We start from the raw sequence: 21839 nt of genomic DNA, 5'->3' as shown, positions 1-21839 counted from the left end.
ACAGACAGGTGGATCTAGATGCAGAAGGCCCTCTGAGAGCACACAGGGAGGACAGAGAAATGCGCTGCATTAGAGCCATGTACAGGAACATGCTGATGCTGGGTAGTGGCGTCTGGACTGGTGGGGGAGAAAAGCATTGTTTTCAAACGGCTAATGCAAGAACACGGTTTCTCTTCTCTCCACAGACAGTCTGGTGATCCAGGACATGCCCCAGCCCTAGTGATGCAGGTTACCTTTCTGCTCCTGGAATCGCATCTGTGCCTCAGACTCTCCTCCCAGCCTGAGCCTGCACAGTAACTAGCATGTGGGACAGCAGGAAGCAAAGCTAGTGGTTCCTAAGAGGCCCCTGTCTGGGGAGAACCAGGCCCAGGACCACAGCGTTGCCTGTCCCCTGGCCTGGCGTTCGTCTGTGGTGGCTCTGCTGATGTGCTCAGCACCATCCTTCCATTTGTGCTTAAATGGCACAGCATTTGGTCAGCGCATCTGAAAAGGAAGGTGTGAGAAGCAAAGCCCATGGCCACCTACCCCTGCCAATTATGCGGCAAAACGTTCCTCACCCTGGAGAAGTTCACTATCCACAATTATTCCCACTCCAGGGAGCGACCTTACAAGTGCTTGCAGCCAGACTGTGGCAAAGCCTTCATTTCCAGATATAAATTAATGAGGTGAGAGGCTTTAGAAAAGGTATGTACTTTTACATATGCCTTTCAATGGCTTTGCTGTCCTCAGACCAAACACTGCAGGGAAAGGGACACAGCATGTGGCTGCATTTTAGCCTTTAAAGCTCCAGCTCCAGTGATTACTGTAGTTTTATATGACAGTTTTGCTGTGCAGCGTCAGTTCATTCTTTCATCAAATATTTTTTGTGTTCCTCCAATACGGCAGGTCTAAAAACAAAGATGAAAAGACCTGTGGCTGGGGAGATAGTCATGCAGACACAATTAAAATGCAGTCTGAGTGCTTTGCCAGAGCTGTGCAGGTGGAGGAAGTTGTTCTCCACTGCTTGATGAGATCCGGGAAGGCTTCTCAGAAAGGTGGAACGTTAGGCTGTGGAGCAAGAGCAGGAGGTGGACAGCGAGGAGGTTCTGGGATGGCCCGAAACCTCGGCCTTAGAGACGTGTACAGGGGGGGGTGTTAGAGGAGGATCGGGGTGAGGCTCAGAATGGAGGCAGGCAGGAAGCAGCTCCCAGCAGGCCTGACCACCGTGTGGATGGTTTGTTTTATTCTAACGAGTCTTAAGTAGTGAAGAACATGATTTCATTAGGACGTTGGAAAGGTGACTCTGGTAGTAACGAGAAGAGAGACGAGGCAGGTAGACCAGTTTGAAATCTGCTGTAATAGTCCCGGTGTGCAATACGGAGGGCTCGTCCAGGCCCTGGCAGTGAGGGGGGAGGAGGGAACACCTCCAAGTGTGAGCGTTGGTCTCAACTTAGGTCTAAAAGCCACCTGAACAAAGGGAATTTTGTTGGGTGTACAGGTGTTGAGTATGTGCCCATCATCAGATTTCCAGAGGCATCCGCGATACAAGAAAGGATAAAAACCAGTTTTAGCAGATGAGTCCTTAAAAAAAAACAACACAGCTGCGTTTAAATTATTTCTTGAGTGCCTGTTAGGTACTGCCATGAGGGAAATGGATATATGAGATGTAGCTTCTGCCTCCAAAGGATTTTTATATCATAGAAAAGACAATATACAAAATCGATTTAAGTTGCGCTTAGTGTGATTGACAGCGAATGAATGCCGTGTCTGTGGTCCCCTCAGAGCCACACACACAGAACTCCCACTCATGTACTTCTTTTGCTGCCTGCTTACGGGAAATGTGTCATTTGCCTCTAATTTTCATGAAATGAACTTTAAAGCTTCAACTTTGCAGACTACTCACATATAAAATACATAGGTGATTGTCAAAATTTCATAAGACAGGCTTTCCACCTGAGTGGTATTAGCGTGGACCACATTTTTACTAAAGCTTGGAGTGCCCCTGGAACAAGGCACTAGAAAGAATTAAAACAAGAAAGATGTAAGTTATGCTCCTGGCCCTTAAGACTACCTTTTATACATCATGTAATACAATGAGCTGATTTTTAAAATAAGCCCATAGATGTGTAGGTGTTTTAAAATTCCAATGTGTTCTGTACACAGGCCCATTTCTAGTCGCCATAAATATAAGTGTTGCGTGCCTACTGTGTGCACCAGTTTTGTGGCAAAGGCTTCCTGTTTTACAATAAGCTGCTTGTGTGTACACAGTAATGATCCTTGCTCGAACACTGAAAGCAGCGTTTGCTGCAGTTAAGCCACAATGAGGATATTATAACTGTGGATAAAGACCAAAACACACACAGGAGATAAATATTGGGAAAAGATAGTGGAGTAACAAATCGGAATGGCAGGAATTAGGTGGGATTGCTGTGGTTAGCACACTGAAGATGTCGTGAGCAGTATTTCGGAGGTGGTAGTTCTGAGCTTGTTCAGTTACAAGTGTGAATGAGGCAAAAAAGGGAAGCAGTGTACTTTGTGCAAGAACTGCCTGCCACAGCCACCACGTCTTGCCTCTGGCGTGAAGCGGTGATCTAATCAAGACTAGAAGAGTGGTGAGAGGGCAGGATGCTTTAGGATTTGCTTTTTTTTTTTTTTTTTAAAGGGAGGGGGCAGCATTCCATGCCATTTCTCTCAGTTGCAACATACACTCCATTTTATAAGCAGAGGTTGAGAGAGAAAATAACTGACTTGCCTAACTAGAAAAGAGAACATGGGTCCCAGTACAGCAAACAAGGAAAGCAATTAGATGGAGACAGCAAAGGGTGAGGAGAGATGATTTGGTGGCAGATTGAAGCCCCCAGTTAGAAGTCTTAATTTGAGCAGTTCCCCCTGCAGAATGAAGGCGACCCAGGTGACACCCACAGGCGGTGGCATTTGGTGCTGACCATACATAGGACAGACTGGTGGTTTCATGGGTTGTGAGGTGAGAAGAGAAGGTGAGGGAAGGAAACAAGTTGTTGAAGTAATTTCAGCTATAAGATGATTGCCTTAAATTGGGACGGAGTAAGTAAGGGATAAATTAAAAGGGGAAGATGGGATGACAGGCAGAGGAAAGAATCATAAAAATTCAGAGGGATGGGCGCTGGTGCTGGTGAAATGTGAAAAATGCTATTACTGCTCAGGTGCTGGTGGCATCAACCTATGCCCTTCTCGTAGTGGTACAGGAGCAGGACGGGGGTGGGGAGGGAGGAAATCCCAGGTCCAGAGTTGTTAACTTGGCATTCATATCTACTCCTGGGTGGTAAATGAAATTTAATCAGATAAAAATCCTCTACAAAGAAAACAACGGAGAGAGGCAAAAATAGAAGGTCCAGGACAGAGCTTTGGGGTCCTATTTACTAATACAGGACCAAATAGAAAATTGTTTAGATGTCAAGTTTGTAAACCAGTCCCCCCTTACATCTATTCTGATGCTAATCTATAGCTATGTTGTATAAGAACATGGTTATTTGCCCTCCAACAGATTCAAAACACCCTTTCTGCTACCTTCGACTGTGTTTGAATACATATGGAACGTGCAGACCTAGCATCATTTCAGATCTTGCAAATACCTATTCATGCGCTCCTGTTCCTCAGTGTTGTTTATACTTATCGTCCGAACCTACCACGGTATCTGGATCCCTTTGCATGCTGAGCTCTGTGTCCTGGAGGGAAGGGGTGCAACTTACTTCTCTTTCTCTCCCCCGCCCGCCCACAGCAGGCTACGTTTTTTTAAGGGATAGAGGAAGGAGATGTCAGGTTTTTGCTTTTTTTCTATGTAAGAAAATGACAAATTAGACACAGATCAGCTGTATGTTTTTGAACTGGTGTCCAGTCTTGGTCCTAGTAAGGACCACCCCTGTTTCTAAACAGCTGTTGCTGTAGCTCCCTTACCAATTCTACTTCTAGAAAAGGACCCGGAATGGACACCATAGGCAGAAGGTTGGGTAAAAGGTATTAGTATACTTTGGCTTATGCCGTCTTTAAAGAAATTCTTTTTTATAGAATGAGTTGTGTGAAATTCTTTTGTATCCAAAGTCAACAAGCTCAACTGCACTGAAATTGTCAGTAGGACAAGTTTTAGCTCCTAAAGACAAAACACCGAAAAGAGTTACTGTCAAAAGGGACATGAAGCAACCTGTGTTGTCTCTGCAAGCCACAAGTTATAATTAAGGGTGCAATTTTGTAAGAAATACTAACACAGAGGACTTGGTGTTTTATATGATACATTTAGTTATTAAAATGTATTTAAAGTTTTATGGGTGACAAACTCAGGGTTCCCTTATAACATTGAGTTTTTAAAAACCAACAGAATTTAGATTTTAGGAATTCAGTGGAACTATGATAGAAACGGAAATGTGATAGTTTTCCAAAACTATTTTGGGCTTTAAAAATACAAATATAAAATAGCTGTTTTGAAATTCCAGGTTGACTAGGAGGGCAATGGCTTGTCCTTGAAGCTCAGTTAAAGAGAAATGTGCAACTGCTGTTAGGAGGAGCAGCTTAGTCCTTCTTCAAAAAGTCATTCGTAATTTTGCCAATGAAATTACCAGTGACCTTCAGGAAGTGGGTTAAAGAGAGCTAAGAGGGCTCTTGAAGAAATAGAGACAACGGCTGCACACATCTGAGATGATAGCTGATAGGAAAGTATTAAATGGAAGAAACCAAGATGTCGGCATAAAGATCTCACGGGAGGCACGAGGTGGTGGGGTTGGCATTGCGGGTCCAATTAGACACACGCTCTGGGGTTAAAGATAGACTTCTTAGTGTTAGGTCTGGGGCTTGAACTTTTTGTCTCACTCAAGACCAAGCAGGGATTGTATTAGAAACAATAACCTAAAATGGGGGGTGGGTAGGTATGGGGTTCCATGTAGAAGGCAAATTGAGTCACTTGCAAATTCAGTAATTTTCAAAAAGAGTATATAGAATACCCATTTAACCCCTTCCTGAAAAATATTTTCCATGATCATATTTTATATATGTGTGTGTATATATAATATATATGTGTGTGTATATATATATATTTTAAGTAACTTGTATACATTTAGAAATTTGTATCCATTAGGAAAATATGTTCTTGAAGCATATTCTTTACAGGTGTGAAAATTGCGTTATGTCATTAGTTGTGCCTAGGTTTTTTTATTATCAAGTTTTAGGTATTTGTAGAATCTGGAAAATATAGAAAAGTATTTTAAAACTGAAAATGATTTCTTATACCACCACCTAGAGAAAACTATTAACCTTTAAATTGTTTCTGTACCTTTCCTCGGCTTTTAAAAAACTGAGTCTACTGTGCAATTTCCCTTCTGCCCCTAGGCACATGGCTACCCATTCACCGCAGAAGTCTCACCAGTGTGCTCACTGTGAGAAGACATTCAACCGGAAAGACCACCTGAAAAACCACCTCCAAACTCATGACCCCAACAAAATGGCCTTTGGGTGTGAGGAGTGTGGGAAGAAGTACAACACCATGCTGGGCTACAAGAGGCACCTGGCCCTCCATGCGGCCAGCAGCGGCGACCTCACCTGCGGGGTCTGTGCCCTGGAGCTAGGGAGCACAGAGGTACTGCTGGACCACCTCAAAGCCCACGCTGAAGAAAAGCCCCCTAGTGGCACCAAGGAAAAGAAGCACCAGTGCGACCACTGTGAAAGATGCTTCTACACCCGGAAAGACGTGCGGCGCCACCTGGTGGTCCACACAGGCTGCAAGGACTTCCTGTGTCAGTTTTGTGCCCAGAGATTTGGGCGCAAAGACCACCTCACACGACATACCAAGAAGACCCACTCACAGGAGCTGATGAAAGAGAGTCTGCAGTCCGGAGACCTTCTGAACACCTTCCACTCCATCTCTCCCCAGTTTCAACTGAAGGGTGCCACACTGTCTCCTTTCCCTCTAGGAGCTCCTGCACAGAATGGGCTTGCGAGTAGCTTGCCAGCTGAGGTACACAGCCACACCCACAATCCCTCAGAGCAAACCTGCCAGCCTGTACAGCCGCTGCCAGAGCCCCTGGTCCCCCTCCCCCCGGTAGCCTCCCCGAGCTCACCCCCTCCGTCTCTCCAGAATCACAAGTACAACACCAGCTCTACCTCATACTCCCCACTTGCAAGCCTGCCCCTCAAAGCAGATACTAAAGGATTTTGCAATATCAATTTGCTTGAGGACTTGCCTCTGCAAGAGCCTCAGTCACCTCACAAGCTCAACCCAGGTTTTGATCTGGCTAAGGGAAGTGCTGGTAAAATAAACCTGCCCAAGGAGCTACCTGCAGATGCTGTGAACCTAACAATACCTGCCTCTTTGGACATTTCCCCTCTGTTGGGCTTCTGGCAGCTGCCCCCTCCTGCTACCCAAAATGCCTTTGGGAATAGCACCCTCACCCTGGGGCCGGGGGAATCTCTGCCCCACAGGCTAAGCTGTCTGGGGCAGCAGCAGCAAGACCCCTCACTAGCCATGAGCACTATGAGCCTGGGCCAGCTCCCTCTCCCTCCCATCCCCCATGTTTTCCCAGCTGGCACTGGTTCTGCCATCCTGCCTCATTTCCATCATGCATTCAGATGACTGGTTTTTAAAGTGTACTTTTCTTACTCTGGAAGATGTTTTAAGAAGCATTTTAACCGTCAGTTATAATACAAGGAAAGATTTGGAAAGCAGAACTGGGAATATGGCTTTTTCAGTGATGACTGGCTTCAGATAAGAAAGTTCTCGAACTGCATGTATCGTGCCAACCTGTCCTGAGTGTTCATGCTTTGTACCAAATTTAATAAGCAAGTATTCTTTAATGGAACTGCAACTATTGTCATAACCGACATCCAAACGAGGGCTGCTATATATAGGTGTTTGTCAAATTGAGTTTAATCGTAAGCCATGATCATAATAATGTTAACTAAATAACTTTATGTGGCACTGCCTAGTAAGGGAACTTTGGAAAGGTTTGGATTTCTCCAAAATGGGAGAATTTTTTCAATAAGAAAATAACCTTTATATTGCATATTATAACTAGGCTGTGTATTTCTTTTCAGGGATTTTTCTACCTTCAGGGTTGGATGTAGTTTAGTTACTATTGCCATAGCCAACCTATAGTTTTACAGAAACAATTTCTTGTGGAATAATAGACGTCTCCATTTTAAACAAGCATTTTAAATGTAGTTTGAATATTTTCCACAAGATGCTACAATGTGAGTTATCACTTCATGTATCTTAAAGAGTAAACTGGTTGTCAGTTACATCTGACAGAAAAAAAAAATCACTGTGTAACCAGGTTAAGTGGTAAAATAATCCAGGCGTCAGTCAAATAAAAGCATTTTGCTGACTTTAATATTGATTATATTTTAACAGGAATTTAAGAAAATATTACTGGAATTTTAAATATATATATATATATTAAACAAGAATTTTCTTTGCTCTGTCTGGCTTAAAATACTACTCTGCTTAAGTATTTTTAATCACCAATAAATAAATGCATTTTAAATTCATCATTTAAGTCAATATTAGTTTTATTCAAAAAGTATAACATTTTGCAATGTAACTATAATCTATCTCTTGAATTTGGTATCTAATGAGTTTTAAAAATATGAAACCTAACCTTTTTTTAAAGCTCCTTTGTCTTTTGTGTTTAGAGGCTTTCTATATGAAGATATATCTTACATATAATAAACTCTACAAATCCTGAATATGGCTTGATTAATTTTTTACACAGAACCGCCGCGCGTAACCATCCAGTTTTAGATACAAAAACATTGCCAGCTCCCTCATGCCCCCTCCTGGCCATTACTTCCGCCGCAGAAACTACTATTCTGCCCTCTATCCAGCATCTACTAGAAACCAACTCTTTTTGAGTAAAATTATGACTTAATGTAGAAGCTTACATGCTTCAGTTAAATTCAAAGCACTAAGAACTTATTTCTAAAAATGATAGCATTCTGATCCTTCTATATTATGTAATTTGTTTCTGACGTATAGGTCAGAATACTAGCTACTGACGTTTAGTCTACCCTGGGCCCGTGTTACAATAGTGTTCACCATTAATTTCTAGTATAAATTTACTTTTCTTATTGGAATGTCTTCAGAAAGTATTTTGCCCCCCTGAATCTGCAAAGTCTATTTTTGTTTACCTCTAAATAGGATGGGGGTAGGTAGAGAAAGGGAAGTCTTGAGTTCATGTGCCCATCCGAGAAGTTTATTAGCCACATGTGAGGAACCTGGCTCACGGCCCTTACCAGTGATGCTGAGGCAGTAAAGGGCGGGAGGCATTCCAGACAAGCTACCTGGGGCTGGGCTGTCACTAGTGGAACTGACATGGTAGATTCTTAAACTACAGTTTAACCCGGGGATAGAAAATAAGACAAAGGACCATGGGTTGCCTCTTCAGTAGAAATCCACTGCTCTCAGATGTCTAAAATCAGTTCCCAAATCCGCTCTTACCTCTTCAAGGGAAGGCCATCTCCCAGAGCCAGAGGAGAGCATAGTGGCTCGCTCACCCCAGCTATGCAGCCTCCCAAGTTTCATTTAAGGAAGCTTTTGCAAACACTTATACGGCCTACATAGTAGTCTTCAGTCAGGTCCAGGACACATACCTGATTTACCTGAGCATGAAACAGCACTTGGGACCCAAAATGAAGATCAGAAGCATTTCAGATGTTGTGTTTGCCGCATACAAGAGGAAGTAGCTTGGGCTTCTCCTACTTAGACAGGGAAAATGGCTTTTAATTAATTCCCAATTAAAATCCCCCTTGTTTAAGAAAAAATAAAAATTATTAGATTGAAAAGCATGAGTGAAGTATAAATTGACCCTACACAAGGAGTTTATTAATCCTTAAGGCAACAGAAAAAAGTAGTTATCATATTACCTCCCAACAGAGCTGTATAAACCAATGGTGAGATAAGCAGTTCACTTCGGATTTGGCCACAATAAACGAAGGGCCTGAGGCCATGCAGAACTCCTTCCCACCCAGGTTATTGTGAGCTGTTCCCTCCACTGTCACGTTTTTTCTCCAAAAGCCAACTGTGTGCGTGGTGTACGTGAGACAGTTCTACATGGTGTACAGATGGACATTTAAAATAGGAGTCATTACTAATTATAGTTTAATGCTATTAGGAGTAAATACGAAAGATGGGCATTTCATGGCTACCAGGTACAGCGAAGCTAGGTAATAAACGATTTGCTTTATCAGTAAATAATGCTAGCTAACACTCCCGAGACTATTTCACTAAAAGTTTCTAATATCAAAGCAACATTTTCTTTAAAAGCCTATTAAATGTCCAATTAAAAAGATGATTTAAGTGAATCTTTAAATCAAACATTACCATACAGGTTAATGTTTTAACGATTGCTTTGAATATTTTAAAGGATGTAAATAAGAAAATTTGAAGCTAGTTTTTACTCATATATGATGTCTCAAGAGGAATCATAGGCGTGTAAACAGACGTCTACCATTCCTTCCCCTTAGGTGGCATTCCTGGGTACACAGTCATCCAGGCTGATGAGTCAGTCTGAAAGCCTGATGTCAGGGAGCCAGTCTGAAAGCAGAAAGAAAAGGCATTTACTAGAACTTCACTGTTTCCACACCGAGAACATTAAATAACATAGGCCTCTTTACATTTTTAGTTATTTTTAACAGACAATTTACAATATCAAAAAAGTCTCTAACTTTAGAGCAATCCTATTCCACGTCAATCTCAGGAACTGTCCCTTTTTGGGGACAATGTGTTTGGTAAAAGGGACCAGGGCAGTAAGTAGCCTTTTAGGTCCAAATGAAGACCCAATCCCCTTTCCTGTTAAGAATCAAAAACTGAGCATCACTTTCAAGCTATATGTTTAACAGAGTGAGTTTCCAGAGCACACATTTTATTAACCTAATTTGGGGTTTGCCACATGTCTCTTTGGTTTGCCTGCTATGGACTCAATCTCTGAAAGGCTCATTAACTGTATCTTGCACATTAGATTATCAGCAACACCTGGCCTAGAGGTTTCATTTTTTTTCCCTTACCTGGCCTCGAGGAGTTAATCTTTTTTAGAAGATTTAGTAAATCCTTGTCTGAGTTTTGCTCCAGAAGCAGGGTCCACCGCTAATCCTTTGCAGACATAAACAGATTTGTTATTACGTAAAAGCAAACAATAGCAAGAAAAAAAGGGGGGGATGATTATGAAATCCTCACATTGGATTCAAAGTCTCTATTCTGTTTTGTTTTGTTTTGTAGCTATAGACAAATACTCAGTCTCCACCCTGGGCCAAACACTAAGGAAAACCAGAGACTGTCTCAGGAGCCTTCTCTCTCCTGCCCCCCCGCCCCAGCCCTTCACTTACCTGTGGATGGGCCCCTGGACGGCCACCCAGGTGGCCCACCATTGATACAAGCTGACTCTCAACACCTTTCCCCACTACTGCTTCGGCTTTCAGAATGTACCCTGAGTATTTCATGTCTTCACAATTCTTTGCCTGCTGTCAAGCTAGAAAAAGTTTTCTAGGCCTTATGGAAGCATGAGAAGCCTTCCCTCCCAGGGGTTATTGACATACATAGCAACGGATTCATTCCACAAACAGGATTCTTTCCCTTTGCGTCCAGCAGCGCTGTTAGGAATAGAGAGGTAGGAGCTTGTGGATATAGGCACACCACAGTCTGTTTTGGACCACATGGCATGGGGCAGGATGCTTAGAGAAAGATCATTTTTTGTGAAAAGGAATAAGCCCCCTCTGTCCTAGAGGCCTCCGTTCTAATCGGTGTTTTAGAAAGAGGTGTAACCAAACAACCCAGGGAAACTGAATCAAACTATTAGTGGATATGAGAATAGAAAGAGCTTTCGTGTTCATTTTAACCAAAGACCTACAAGTTTTACTTCTCACAAACAATCAGCAACCGACTTTCCAAACTCATTACATTGACTACACAATTAGGTAAGGAGGGGACGCTCGTGCAGTGAAGATGCTTAACTTGATCAAACCCCCTGGTTCCGAAATAAAAGCAGAGCCCACCCAACACAGCTATAAAATGCAATTCACTAAGTATTTGCAGCAGCACAGCTCCAGGTCCCAGCACACATTTTTCACAGTGATCGTCATCTCTCTGTCTAAAGGTGCTCGAGAAGCTGGAGCTCAGACGTACCTGCCCAGCAAATCAGTCGCTCTTACATCAAAGCCCTTGAGAAAATAGCCACCAGTAGATACCTGCTGGCAAAGGCTATAAACTCATTTCCCATCTGAACATTAGAATCTTTGTGGGAACAAAGGAAGAGCCGTATCTTTTTCTAAAGCAATTTCTTAATATATATAGTTATATATATTTATAAGTATAAATATAAATAATATATATTTAAATAATATATATTTAAATATATGTATATATATATAACTATCTCCTTAGTGTCTCTATTTTCTGATCCAGTTTTCCCAAAGCAGACAAAGGTTTGGTTGGCTCTCTACCATTTCTTAAATTACTTGTGCAAGTTGCTTCACCTTTCTGTGCTTTCCTCACCTATAAACTATGGATATGCGTAGCATGTGTACCCCCTTGTATTATTGTGAAGCTTAATGATGATTAATAAATTAAGTGCTTAGAAGAATGGACAATTAAGTGTGGACTACTGTCCAGAAAGGGAGTTATTAACTATAGCAAAAAAGTAGAAACAATCTACCTGCTCCACATCAGGGAAACAGCTAAACAAGTTACATTGTATTCTTGTGCTATGACTGGTTTTAAGGCAACTTTTGCTGTAGGGAAATATTCGAAACTCAAGGCAACTCTTGCTGTAGGGAAATATTCGAAACTCGTTAGTGAAAAAAATCAGGGTGTGTACATGGACTATGATCCTAACTTTGATAAAAGGAAAACTGAAAAAAAGGAGGATTATAGATAAGAAAAAAAAAAAAAAAAACCAGAAAAAAAATATCAGTGTTAACAGTATCAGGTCAGGGTGTGGAATTATGGTTAGTTTTTTTTTTCTTTATACTTTTTCTCCATGTTTCAATACTTTCTACAGTAAGCATTAACTTCTAACATGATAATTTTTGAAAAATGCTCCTTCTCAGAAGAAATTCCTGCAGGCTAATAACGGCCTCACTTACACAGCACCGGCATTAACCTCTGACAAGCCGGGTGGGCGCCTCACGGAGCAACGTCGGCCCTCCCTGCTCCAGGGCCTTCCTCTCTAACTTTAATTTCTGTTCATGCCCCAACTCCTCTCTGTGCTTTGGCCAAATGGACCATTTGTTTCCACAGTTTGTCCTCTGCATTCTCATTTTCACATCTCTGTGCGTTTCTTTTGCAACTTTTCTCCACTGGTCAAAAATCTAGCTCATCCTGAAAGCTCATCTCAAATGCCTCCCCTCTACAGAGTTTCTACTCGTTCAGACTGTCACCGACGCCATAAAGCCTCCTGGGAAAAGTTGATCTCTTTCTTGCAATCCTTAAGACTTTTACATCCCACTGTTAAATACTGACGGCTCTCCCCCTAGACTTGTTGTTTTTTTTTTCCATTGACTCTATTCCCTATGCTGTACTCCACATCCCGTGACTATATATATATAATATATATATATATAAAAAATTATAGTTGACATACAATATTATTCAGCTCCAGCTTCAGGTGTACAGCGCAGTGATCAGGCATCTACACCGTCCCTGAAGTGGTCTCCCTACTAAGACATGTGCCCACCTGACACCCTACAAAATCTTTGAACATTATTGATTGCATTCCCCAAACTGTCTTTCATATACCATGGCAATATTGTAGTTACCAATTTATGCTGTCTAATCCCTTCCCCTTCTCCCTCATCCCCACCCCACTTTCGATCTAGACCCTAGACTTTTAAGAATTCGTGGGCAGAAGAAACAAGCCTGGCAGCTGTATACGAGTATCAACTCCATGTAACATCACATCTCTCTCTATCAGATTTTCCTGCACATATATATCTTCTCATAAGACTCTGGGACGGATGAGGATTGTATCTCCCCTGACTGTGAATTTAGAATAAAACATTATACATGGGAGATACTAAATGAATATTTTACTCAAGAGAGCTGAAGAACAAAAGCCACAGTTTTGGGGGGTTAACTACCAGTTAGATGAAAGACAATAAATAATAGGCTTTATTGCGGAGGGCAAGTGACACTAAGTGGCCTAAACTACCGATTGTCAATCTAGATACAGCAAAGCTGAACAACAATTTTAAAAACACCTTCATATTACAAACATTTTAATACTAACCAGAACAAAAACAACGGATAGTAGATGCAAATCTGATTCACACACCAGCCTGTTTACATTAGGAAAAGGCCCTCAGTACTTTTCTCCAAACCTTACACATTTCTGAGAATTCACCCCCACACCCTCACCCCAAAACACTTTTGCTTTCTTCCCAGAATGGCTGAATGAAATGTGACTAATTTAACGGCACACTAATCCTGGTGGTTTTCATTTTTAAATGTAAGCACGTGAGGCCACTGGAAAGAATGAGAAATTAAACTGAAAACGCATCTTAAGCCTCAAATAAAAAAGTTATCTCTTAACACTAATTAACATGGCACTTCTATTTATATGCCAGAGACTTAAGTGAGAAATTATAGAATCAAGATACCTACTTTGTCCCATCATTTCATTCAAAAAGTATTTACCAAGCCTCTCACTCGTGCCATGAACAATTCTAACAAACAGGGATATAGCAGTGAAATAAAAAACAGACAAAATAGACACATCCCTGGCTTCTTAAAACTTACATTCATTTTTTTTGGGGGGGTGGGAAACAAACAAATATATGGGGGTGCCAAAAAAATGTATACAAGTGGACACTTTGGTCAACATTACTTAAGCAGTAGTTCGCCGTAATCAGAAGTGTCTGGACGCTGATGGTAACCACTCTGAGCACCTCTTGTGATTGCAGAAGTCAAACGTGACTTGTGTTCATCTTTTGTTATCGGTATATATTGAGTATTACAGTTTTAATGGTTTTCCTTTCTTAAAAGATATATACATATTTTTGGTACCCTTTGTATTAGATGGCAATAAATGCTATTTTTTTAAAAAAAGGAAAAAAACTACCGAGGGAATTATGGAGACTTAATTTTAAATACAGAAGTTGGGTTCTCACTGTGAAGATGACAGCCAGCAAAGACCTGGAGGGAGGGAAGGAGTGAGCAGTGCAGGTTCATGGGGGAGTGTTTTGGTTTTCAGCCGAGGGAGCAGCCAGTGCAAAGGCCCTGAACCAGGGGTGTGCAGGCCTGTTATGTTCAAGGGACAACACGGAAGCCCCTGGAGCTGGATTGAGAGAAAACAGTGAGAGGCGAGGTCAGGTGCAGGTACACGAAGAACCCAGTGTGGGCCATCTTAAGAACTTGACCTTTCACTTAGCAACATCACAGTGATATAAACCACCATTAACTAGTCACAAGCAAACACAAGACCCTGTGCTTAGATCCGCTGGCCGACCCATCTATTTTCTAATGTATCAGAATGGTGTCTTTACAATGTCCTGCTTGATGTACGAGACACGGGACTTCTGAGTCATTTGGGACCTTTCCACGTATGCCTTGCTGCTGCTTTAAAGAAATCATCTACTTCAAGGAAGGATACTCTTATTTTCAACACCCCACCTAACATGCTGTCCTCTCCCGTTCCCAATCTCTTTCCAAGTTTACTAGACCAGGGAAAGAAGGTCTGAGAACCCGTTGCTGTACTCGGATTGTACTTTGCACGTTGTCAGAATTATCTAATCCTGCTGAATTAAGAAATATTCCCTTTTGGCAAATAAGCTTTGACCTCCAACTCAAAGGAGTGCTGTTCACTAGAAGGGAAACATTATAATACATTCTTTGAAAAAATAAGAAAAGAAACCATAATATAAAGAAATTGCCTTTTCTGAAGGATACTAATCATTATACTTTAGAAAAAACTTGTTAGTGAAAATTTTATCCGATGAATATTATATATAATTTGAATTATTCTGTTGGATGTGAAAACTAAAACCTATCTCTCATTGTTAAGTTGTCACAGATCAGAAAAAAAGTCATGACTTGGCTATGGGGAAATTTTAAAATATCAATTCAATTTTTAGCCGCTGATAAGCAACTCATGAGGAATTTAAGAACTAACAATAAACTTTTGGGTGTTGTTACTTTATGGACTGGCTGTTCTTACTATGGCTCTGATAATATCTTCCACATAAAAGTCCTGATCAGCGGTGCCATGTGGTCATGAATTAATTCATGTTGCCGTCATACTGCACGCTGATCACTTATCAGTGCAGCTCCGTGAAGAGGAAGAACACAGTAGGTATCTAATCCAGCGCTGCTACTTACCAATTGTGTGCTTTGAACAAATAACCTATCTCCTCTAAGCCTCAGTTTCTCTTTATGCAAATTAAAACATTTGGAGGATTATTGAGAGGATTAAATGAAACGGGTCTAAAATATAGTAAGTACTGTAAGGGTTGTGCCTTTCTGAAACTTCGAAGAAATTACTTAATTCTAAAAAGGTAACTCTCCCTTTTCTTTTTCATTTTTTCCAGCCTATTGCGATATAATTAAATGTAACATTGCATAAGTTTAAGGTGTACAATATGATGATTTGATACACAAATATATTCTGAAATGATTACAATAAAATAGTTAATACCCGTCACCGCACATAGTTACCTTTTGTGTGTGTGGTGGTAAGAACATTTAAGATTTGCTCTCTTAACAACTTTCAAGTATGTAATACAGTATTGTTAACTATAATCACCGTGCTGTACATTAGATCCCCAGAACTTATTCATCTTATAACTAGAAGTTTGTCCCCTTTGACCACCATCTCCCCATTTCTCCCACCGCACCCCCTACCCCTGGAAATCACCATTCTATTCTCTGTTTTTATGAGTTCGACTTTTTCAGATTCCACACATAAGTGAGATCATACAATATTTGTCTTTCTCTGTCTGACTTATCTCACTTAGCATAAGTGCCCATCCATGTTGTCATAGATGGCAAGATTTCCTTTTTTCATGCCCGAGTAATATTCCATTGTGTATATATATATCACAGCTTTATCCATTTATTCGTCAATGGACACTTAGGTTGTTTCTATATCTTCGCTATTTGAAAAATGTTATAATAATTATGGGAGTACAGCTATCTCTCTGACATAGTGATTTCACTTTCTTCATTTTTCAACACATCTGACACACTGTTATCTTCCAGTCTTCATCTCTTTTCAATTTTACCAAATCAGAAAATGATGTTTCTAGACCCTGCTGCTGTAATCAGATATGACTTTGTGTATTGTCAGAGATATCTAGTCCTGATAAATTAGGAAATACTCTCTTTTGGCAAATAAACTTGAACCTCTAACAAACCCACATATCTGTATATCCAAAAGCAACATGAGATGTCACAGCTTTTCCCAACTGCCGACAAATCCCAAAGCCAGCGGTGGTCCCCTCCGACCCAGTCGTTTGATAGTTGAGTCGCTCACTTTGACTCACCTGGCCTGGCTGGGGCCCCCCTGGTGGCCTCCAGGGCCCTGTTCTGCAGCAGAGCTCCCACGGCACTGGTGACAGTCGGTTCTTTTTTTGGACTCCTCTGTGCCCGACCCTACAGAGGGAGAGGGAGCAGCTGTGTAATCTTAGGTAGCACACGGGAGGAAAGCGTTTCCCCTTAACCAGCAGCAGACTGGAGTCGTCTCCGGAGACCTGCTGTGCCCAGGGGAAGGGGACACGCACAACCTGCACCTTAGTTAACCTGGTTCTGATCCTCCCTGTCTGGGTTTTGGAGCTTTCATTCCATAATCAAGCCTTCGTGGGAATTATGAGATGTTAATCCTGTAAAATTAGTTATACGGAGACATAAGAAATCACTTAATGTCAATAAGGATAGTTATGGAACATTTTGGTTTTTCATTACACTTGAAGATGATTTTGTTTTTAAATACATGAACAGAGAGAAGAAAAACAGACATTGGCAGGCAGCACATGTTTTAAACATGGAATTCCAACATCCCCACACCACGCCCCTCCCTACGAAGCAGCAGCAGCGGAATAGTTACATGAACGTGGAATAAGGACCATAGGTTCCTTGGGGGCGCCTTTTTACCTTGCTGCCCTGATCCCCCCAACATCTCCGTGGGGACTACATAAAGATAACCTGTTACTGCGGACGAGACTTCTCCCTTGGGCGAGGGTAGCCACGAGGTTTAGAGCAAGTCGCTCATCCCCATCCAAACAGGGAAAGCTATTTTCAGAGGCCCTTATTGGTCTTCTTTGGTTAAGGGTATAACACTTTTTAAAAGTTGATTTTTGTTTAAAATAGGAACACATGTCAGCTGTGCTGTTAACAGCCCTTCAAAACTGAAACGACCCCTCCCTTTTTGTTCCACTTCTGAATAAGCTTCACTATGAGGCTGGGCCCCAGAGCCGTGAAGCTGGCAGAGGCAAGACAAGCACGGCTGTTCAGATACACTCGACAGTGAGTTTACTCAGAAAGCAAGCAATTCAGAAAGCAAGCAATTTTTCTTCTGTGCTCCCAATCACCACTTCGTTCTGGAAAACAAGGAGAGGAACAGGGCCAAGTCACTGGTTACACTCAGGACAGCCAGCTGGCCTCCTTCAGGAATAAAAAGCACTTCCGTTGCTGCTTCCCAGTACTCCCTTTGGCCCCACACTAAATCCCCACTAGCTTCGTGGACTGGTCAGAAGAATCATTCGAAGAAATGTACCGCACCCTTTGCTGCTTTAGAAAGTCCAAATAGAATTATACTTGGCAAACCTTTCCAAAATGAAGTTGAATTCAAGCCCAAAGCAGTCGTATCCCCTCAAAATTGAGGTGTCTATCCCACACACAGGAAAGGATTTACCAGAGAGGGGAAGGCGGGTGGGGTACCGGGAAAAGAGGAAGGTGGAGGAACCCCTGTGGAAAGGCACTTTACTTATATTACCTATAGTCCTCCCAACAAGTCGACAAGATACCGATTAAAGTGTTGCAAAGAATTGAAGTAACTTGTCCAAGTTTGCCTACAGATAGTAAATTGTAGAACTGAAAGTCAAACCCTGACTACTGATGGCAGAATCAGGCTCTTTCTACATGGCACAGCTTCCCATACTATTTCAGGTATAAAGATGGAATCTCTACAACTATATTTATCATAACCACCCTGCCTGCTCCACCAACACACCTCCCTCTTGCCTTCTGTGTTCCTGTATCTAGATGTATAATATTATTATCCGCCTAGGCTCTGGAGATAAAAACCTTCTTGTCAACCCTGATCCTGTTTTACTCTATACCCAATCCTCTTTTCAGTCCCATCAATTATTTCTTAAATTCTCCTGCCACACCCGCCCGCCCCCCATCTGCCCTCTTACTCCAGTCCCTCATTCTTTCCCTGTTGCCATGGCTTCTAACTGTTCTCCAGCCAATCCATCTTGAACACTAAATGCAAGGGTGATCTTTCTAAAAAAAAAAAACACAATTCCGTGTCATTCCACTCTACACTGTCCAACCAGCTTACACGCCTATAGAATGACATACGAAGGTAATAATAGACAATGGACAGGAAAGCCAAAAAAGTCAGAGTGCAGAGAGAAGACAAAGCAGGATAATGGGAAGAAGAGGTGAGATGGAAGCTGGAAAGAAGGACTTGCTGGGTTCCTGGGGACTTTACACTTCCTGCTTCCAGGCCCCAGGCTGGCTGGCCTCAGATTTGAGGGCATCTCTCTCCCCTGAATTCCCTGTCTCTGACCCAGCTTGAGTTAAAGCCCTTGTAGATCTGACGCCCTCTCTGCCTATCCCATCGTGTCACTCTCCCACAGGCACTCTGTGCGTTAGCCTTATATGCTGGATTCCTCAGGCCACAAGCTGGGTGTTTTGTGCATAATGTCCTTCTCAACTCCAGCTCTAGGCTGGTAAACCAATCTGATATTTCAGGGGAAAATGTTTGCTCTTGTTGGAAGCCATCTATGAATCCCGGTGGCCTCTTCCTCTATGGTGCTTCTATATATGGCAACTACTATAATACATCTTCCTACTGTGTTGTTTCCAAGGCCCCGTCCTTCTTTGAATTACAAATCCTCAATCGGCCAGCATGGAGCACAGTGTCTGGTATAGAGTAGATTTTCAATAACTGTCTAATACACATGGAGACAGAGCTTGGAATCCATAGTCCGAGGAGTATGCTATTAGTGGAGAGGGTTCCACCCTCCTTAGATACTGGATTTCATGGAAATCTTCCTAAACATGTTTCATACTCTTAAGCATTCAGAGCAACTTAATCTTTTCTTGGTGTCTGAGCCATGTTTATAAAACTAACAGTTTTTATGCGATACTGTAAGTTATGCCCCTGGGACCTTTGATGTTTATGGAGCTGTTTGCTGGCTCCGTTTCTGTTTTTGTAAATCTTTGTCTTCCTGGTCAAGTTAGTCTACTTATTTGTACCTATTCATAACAGTTGCTTCCATTTGTCCACTTTAACTTGCTGATTCTGTGGCTTTAAATAAAAGTCTCAAGACCCCACGTTTATAGACCAAACCACATGGCCTGTGGAAGTGACAGCTTCCCCGACTCAAGCCAGTTTCACTTCAGGTTCACAGTTCTTTCCTGTGTGGTTAAGGCTGATAACCACTGTTGGACGGACAGAGTTTTACCATAATACTACAGAAACACTACTTATATATTCAAGTCTTCAACCTAACATGCAAATACTTTTTAGAAATATGTTTTCTACAACAATAATACCAAAATAGAAATATTTTTTCTACAACACCCAAAGGTGTTGTAAGTTGGAAATGCAAAAGGAGCCACGTCCCGTGAGGATGAGTGACAGTGGCCAGCTATCACGATCCTTATATTTCTTAGGATGGGTAGATTTAGGTTTCCCATCAAACTCTACCCACTTGTCCCAGGCATGTACGAGCACAAGATCCAACACCTGGGGAGAGATATTTACCTGCCCTCTGGATGCCAATTTGGCGGCTGTCTGGGCTGGATCGAAGACGCGACGAGAAGATTGATCCTTGCAGAAATTAATATGCCGATTGGCTGCATTTTCATTAAACCTCCTCATACAATATGGGCATTGAATATAATCTGAATGTAAAGGTAAGAACAAAAGGCAATTAGCATTTCAAAAACAACTCTGAAATGAAATAAATAGGATATGAACTCTGTTCCAACATGAAAGAACAAGGTCTCACGCTCTGGTTTGAGACAGCCTATTCCACAGGGGAAGGCATGCAAGGGCTCAAATAAAGGACATGGCAGGGGGAAATTGTTCTACCTATGTACGTACTTATTTCAATTAAGAGTGTGCCCTTCAAGTGTTTACATCATGTTTTTTAGAAAATTAATTATACTTAGGAACTTCCCAATTAAATCAATTTTTTAGTGAATTCTTATTCTGGATCGCAGAATGTTAGCATTGATGATACTCATAAAAGCATAGACAGTTCAGGAGCCCAGGTTGTGGTACTGGGTGGGACAGAAAGTCATACAGGAGTTAAGGGGCTTCAGAGGGAGAGGAGATGTTTCAAAATGTGTGTTTGGGGGATGGGATGTAAAGCCAATGTCACTGGCAGAAAGCCATTACTATTGCAGTGCTAAATTGTTTTTCACTGCACTCTGAAGTGAGGAGGAAAATCATACATTCAGGAAGGAGGCAGCCAAAGGAAAAAAAAGGTGGGAATTCTCAAAAGAGATAAGGAAAAGAAAGGTGATCAGAAAGTGGCTCCAGAAACAACTCCAGCTTCCAACATTAGAACGCCCAGGCAGCTCTGTAGGTACCAGGTCCTTCGCGTTGTGTCATACCCAGTCGTCTCAGTTTGGCTCTGGTTTGCAATTACCAGATGGTGAGAGACATGCGAAGTGAGAAAGACCCCAGGTCTTCTTAGAACGTGGAGATGCTCACAGCAAAGGCAGCTTGGAGCCTACTGCTCTAAAGCAAGCAGAGACGCCAGGGTTGTTTTATTTTGTTTTAGGCACCTTACCTTCAGGGATGACAGAATGGATATGAGCAACATAAGCGAATCACTTTCCATCCAGGAAAGACCTGACCCAGCACTGATCTTAAACTCTGTATGAAGTCTGGGTTAGTGGATAGTCAAAATTCCTGCGTGTGTGCATGGGTAGTTACAGCAGCAATTTCTTCAAAGTTAAGAGTCTTTGAAGGCATCTTTTTAGGCAGTTCGGGGAACTTCCCATTTAAAAAAAAAATCATTTCCTAAAATGAATACTCATAAAATGTAAGAATTGGAAGAAACTGGAATGTAGTAAAAGATTAGCACTTAACCAAACCTTGTATTTCACACTCTGGAAGGCAGTACTTAATCATTAATTCAATACATGTTGAACACCTCTTATGTGCCAGGCACTGATTTATACCTGCAGATGCAACGTCCCTAAAATCAAGGACTAGGCATTCTAATACAGAAACATTTTCCCACAGTGATAAATTCCTTGAAAAAAAATAAAATAGGACAGCATTGGGAAATGGTGAAGGCTCTGCAACCTGCCGGACTAGTTTTGAGCCCCAGCGCTTCACTTACTATGTGTGTGAACCTGGGCAAGTTACTCAACCTCCTTCTGCTTCAATTTCCCCAGTACCTGCGTATCATCTGTTTCATCGGGCTGTTGTGAAAGTTAGCTAAAAGAATCCACACTTGGGTTTGGCACAGTGGGCAGGTAGAACATACTAGTACTATGAGGAAACAGGTCCAGCAAGGTTGTGTTTCCAACTACCAAACAAGAGTGAAACTGCTTAGAAAAGTAAAATAGAAAGTGCCATTATCATGCAGAACTCACCATGGTGTAGAAAACCATCTAGAACTCAGCTCTTGGCTTGGTGGATGTTTCTTCAGTTTTATCCGCGGAA

General features: G+C 41.8%; 2 protein-coding genes across 18 annotated transcripts in view; one reads left to right on the top strand and one right to left on the bottom strand.

Moving 5' to 3' along the window:
* The window catches only part of PLAGL1 (PLAG1 like zinc finger 1), a 105273-nt gene extending 97587 nt beyond the window's left edge, over positions 1-7686 (top strand). For 11 of the 17 annotated variants that reach the window (XM_019744484.2, XM_019744480.2, XM_019744474.2 and 8 more), the window contains 2 exons: positions 186-665; positions 5335-7686. In XM_019744484.2, the coding sequence (XP_019600043.1) occupies positions 514-665; positions 5335-6574 (1392 nt within the window). In that variant the 5' untranslated portion in view covers positions 186-513 and the 3' untranslated portion in view covers positions 6575-7686. The remainder of the gene's footprint in view (positions 1-185; positions 666-5334) is intronic. The other 6 variants (XM_074333680.1, XM_019744486.2, XM_074333678.1 and 3 more) reach the window with 1 other exon arrangement.
* Positions 7687-8959: 1273 nt separating this feature from the next.
* The window catches only part of ZC2HC1B (zinc finger C2HC-type containing 1B), a 38447-nt gene continuing 25567 nt past the window's right edge, over positions 8960-21839 (bottom strand). Inside the window, exons 5-8 of the mRNA XM_019744445.2 lie at positions 19920-20059; positions 16468-16576; positions 10003-10087; positions 8960-9532 (exon numbers count right to left, since the gene is read on the bottom strand). Of these exons, the coding sequence (XP_019600004.2) occupies positions 10017-10087; positions 16468-16576; positions 19920-20059 (320 nt within the window). The 3' untranslated portion in view covers positions 8960-9532; positions 10003-10016. The remainder of the gene's footprint in view (positions 9533-10002; positions 10088-16467; positions 16577-19919; positions 20060-21839) is intronic.

Source organism: Rhinolophus sinicus, linkage group LG05 (genome assembly GCF_036562045.2).
Source record: "Rhinolophus sinicus isolate RSC01 linkage group LG05, ASM3656204v1, whole genome shotgun sequence".
NCBI classification, from domain to species: domain Eukaryota; kingdom Metazoa; phylum Chordata; class Mammalia; order Chiroptera; family Rhinolophidae; genus Rhinolophus; species Rhinolophus sinicus.
This window is presented reverse-complemented; position numbering and strand designations above follow the sequence as displayed.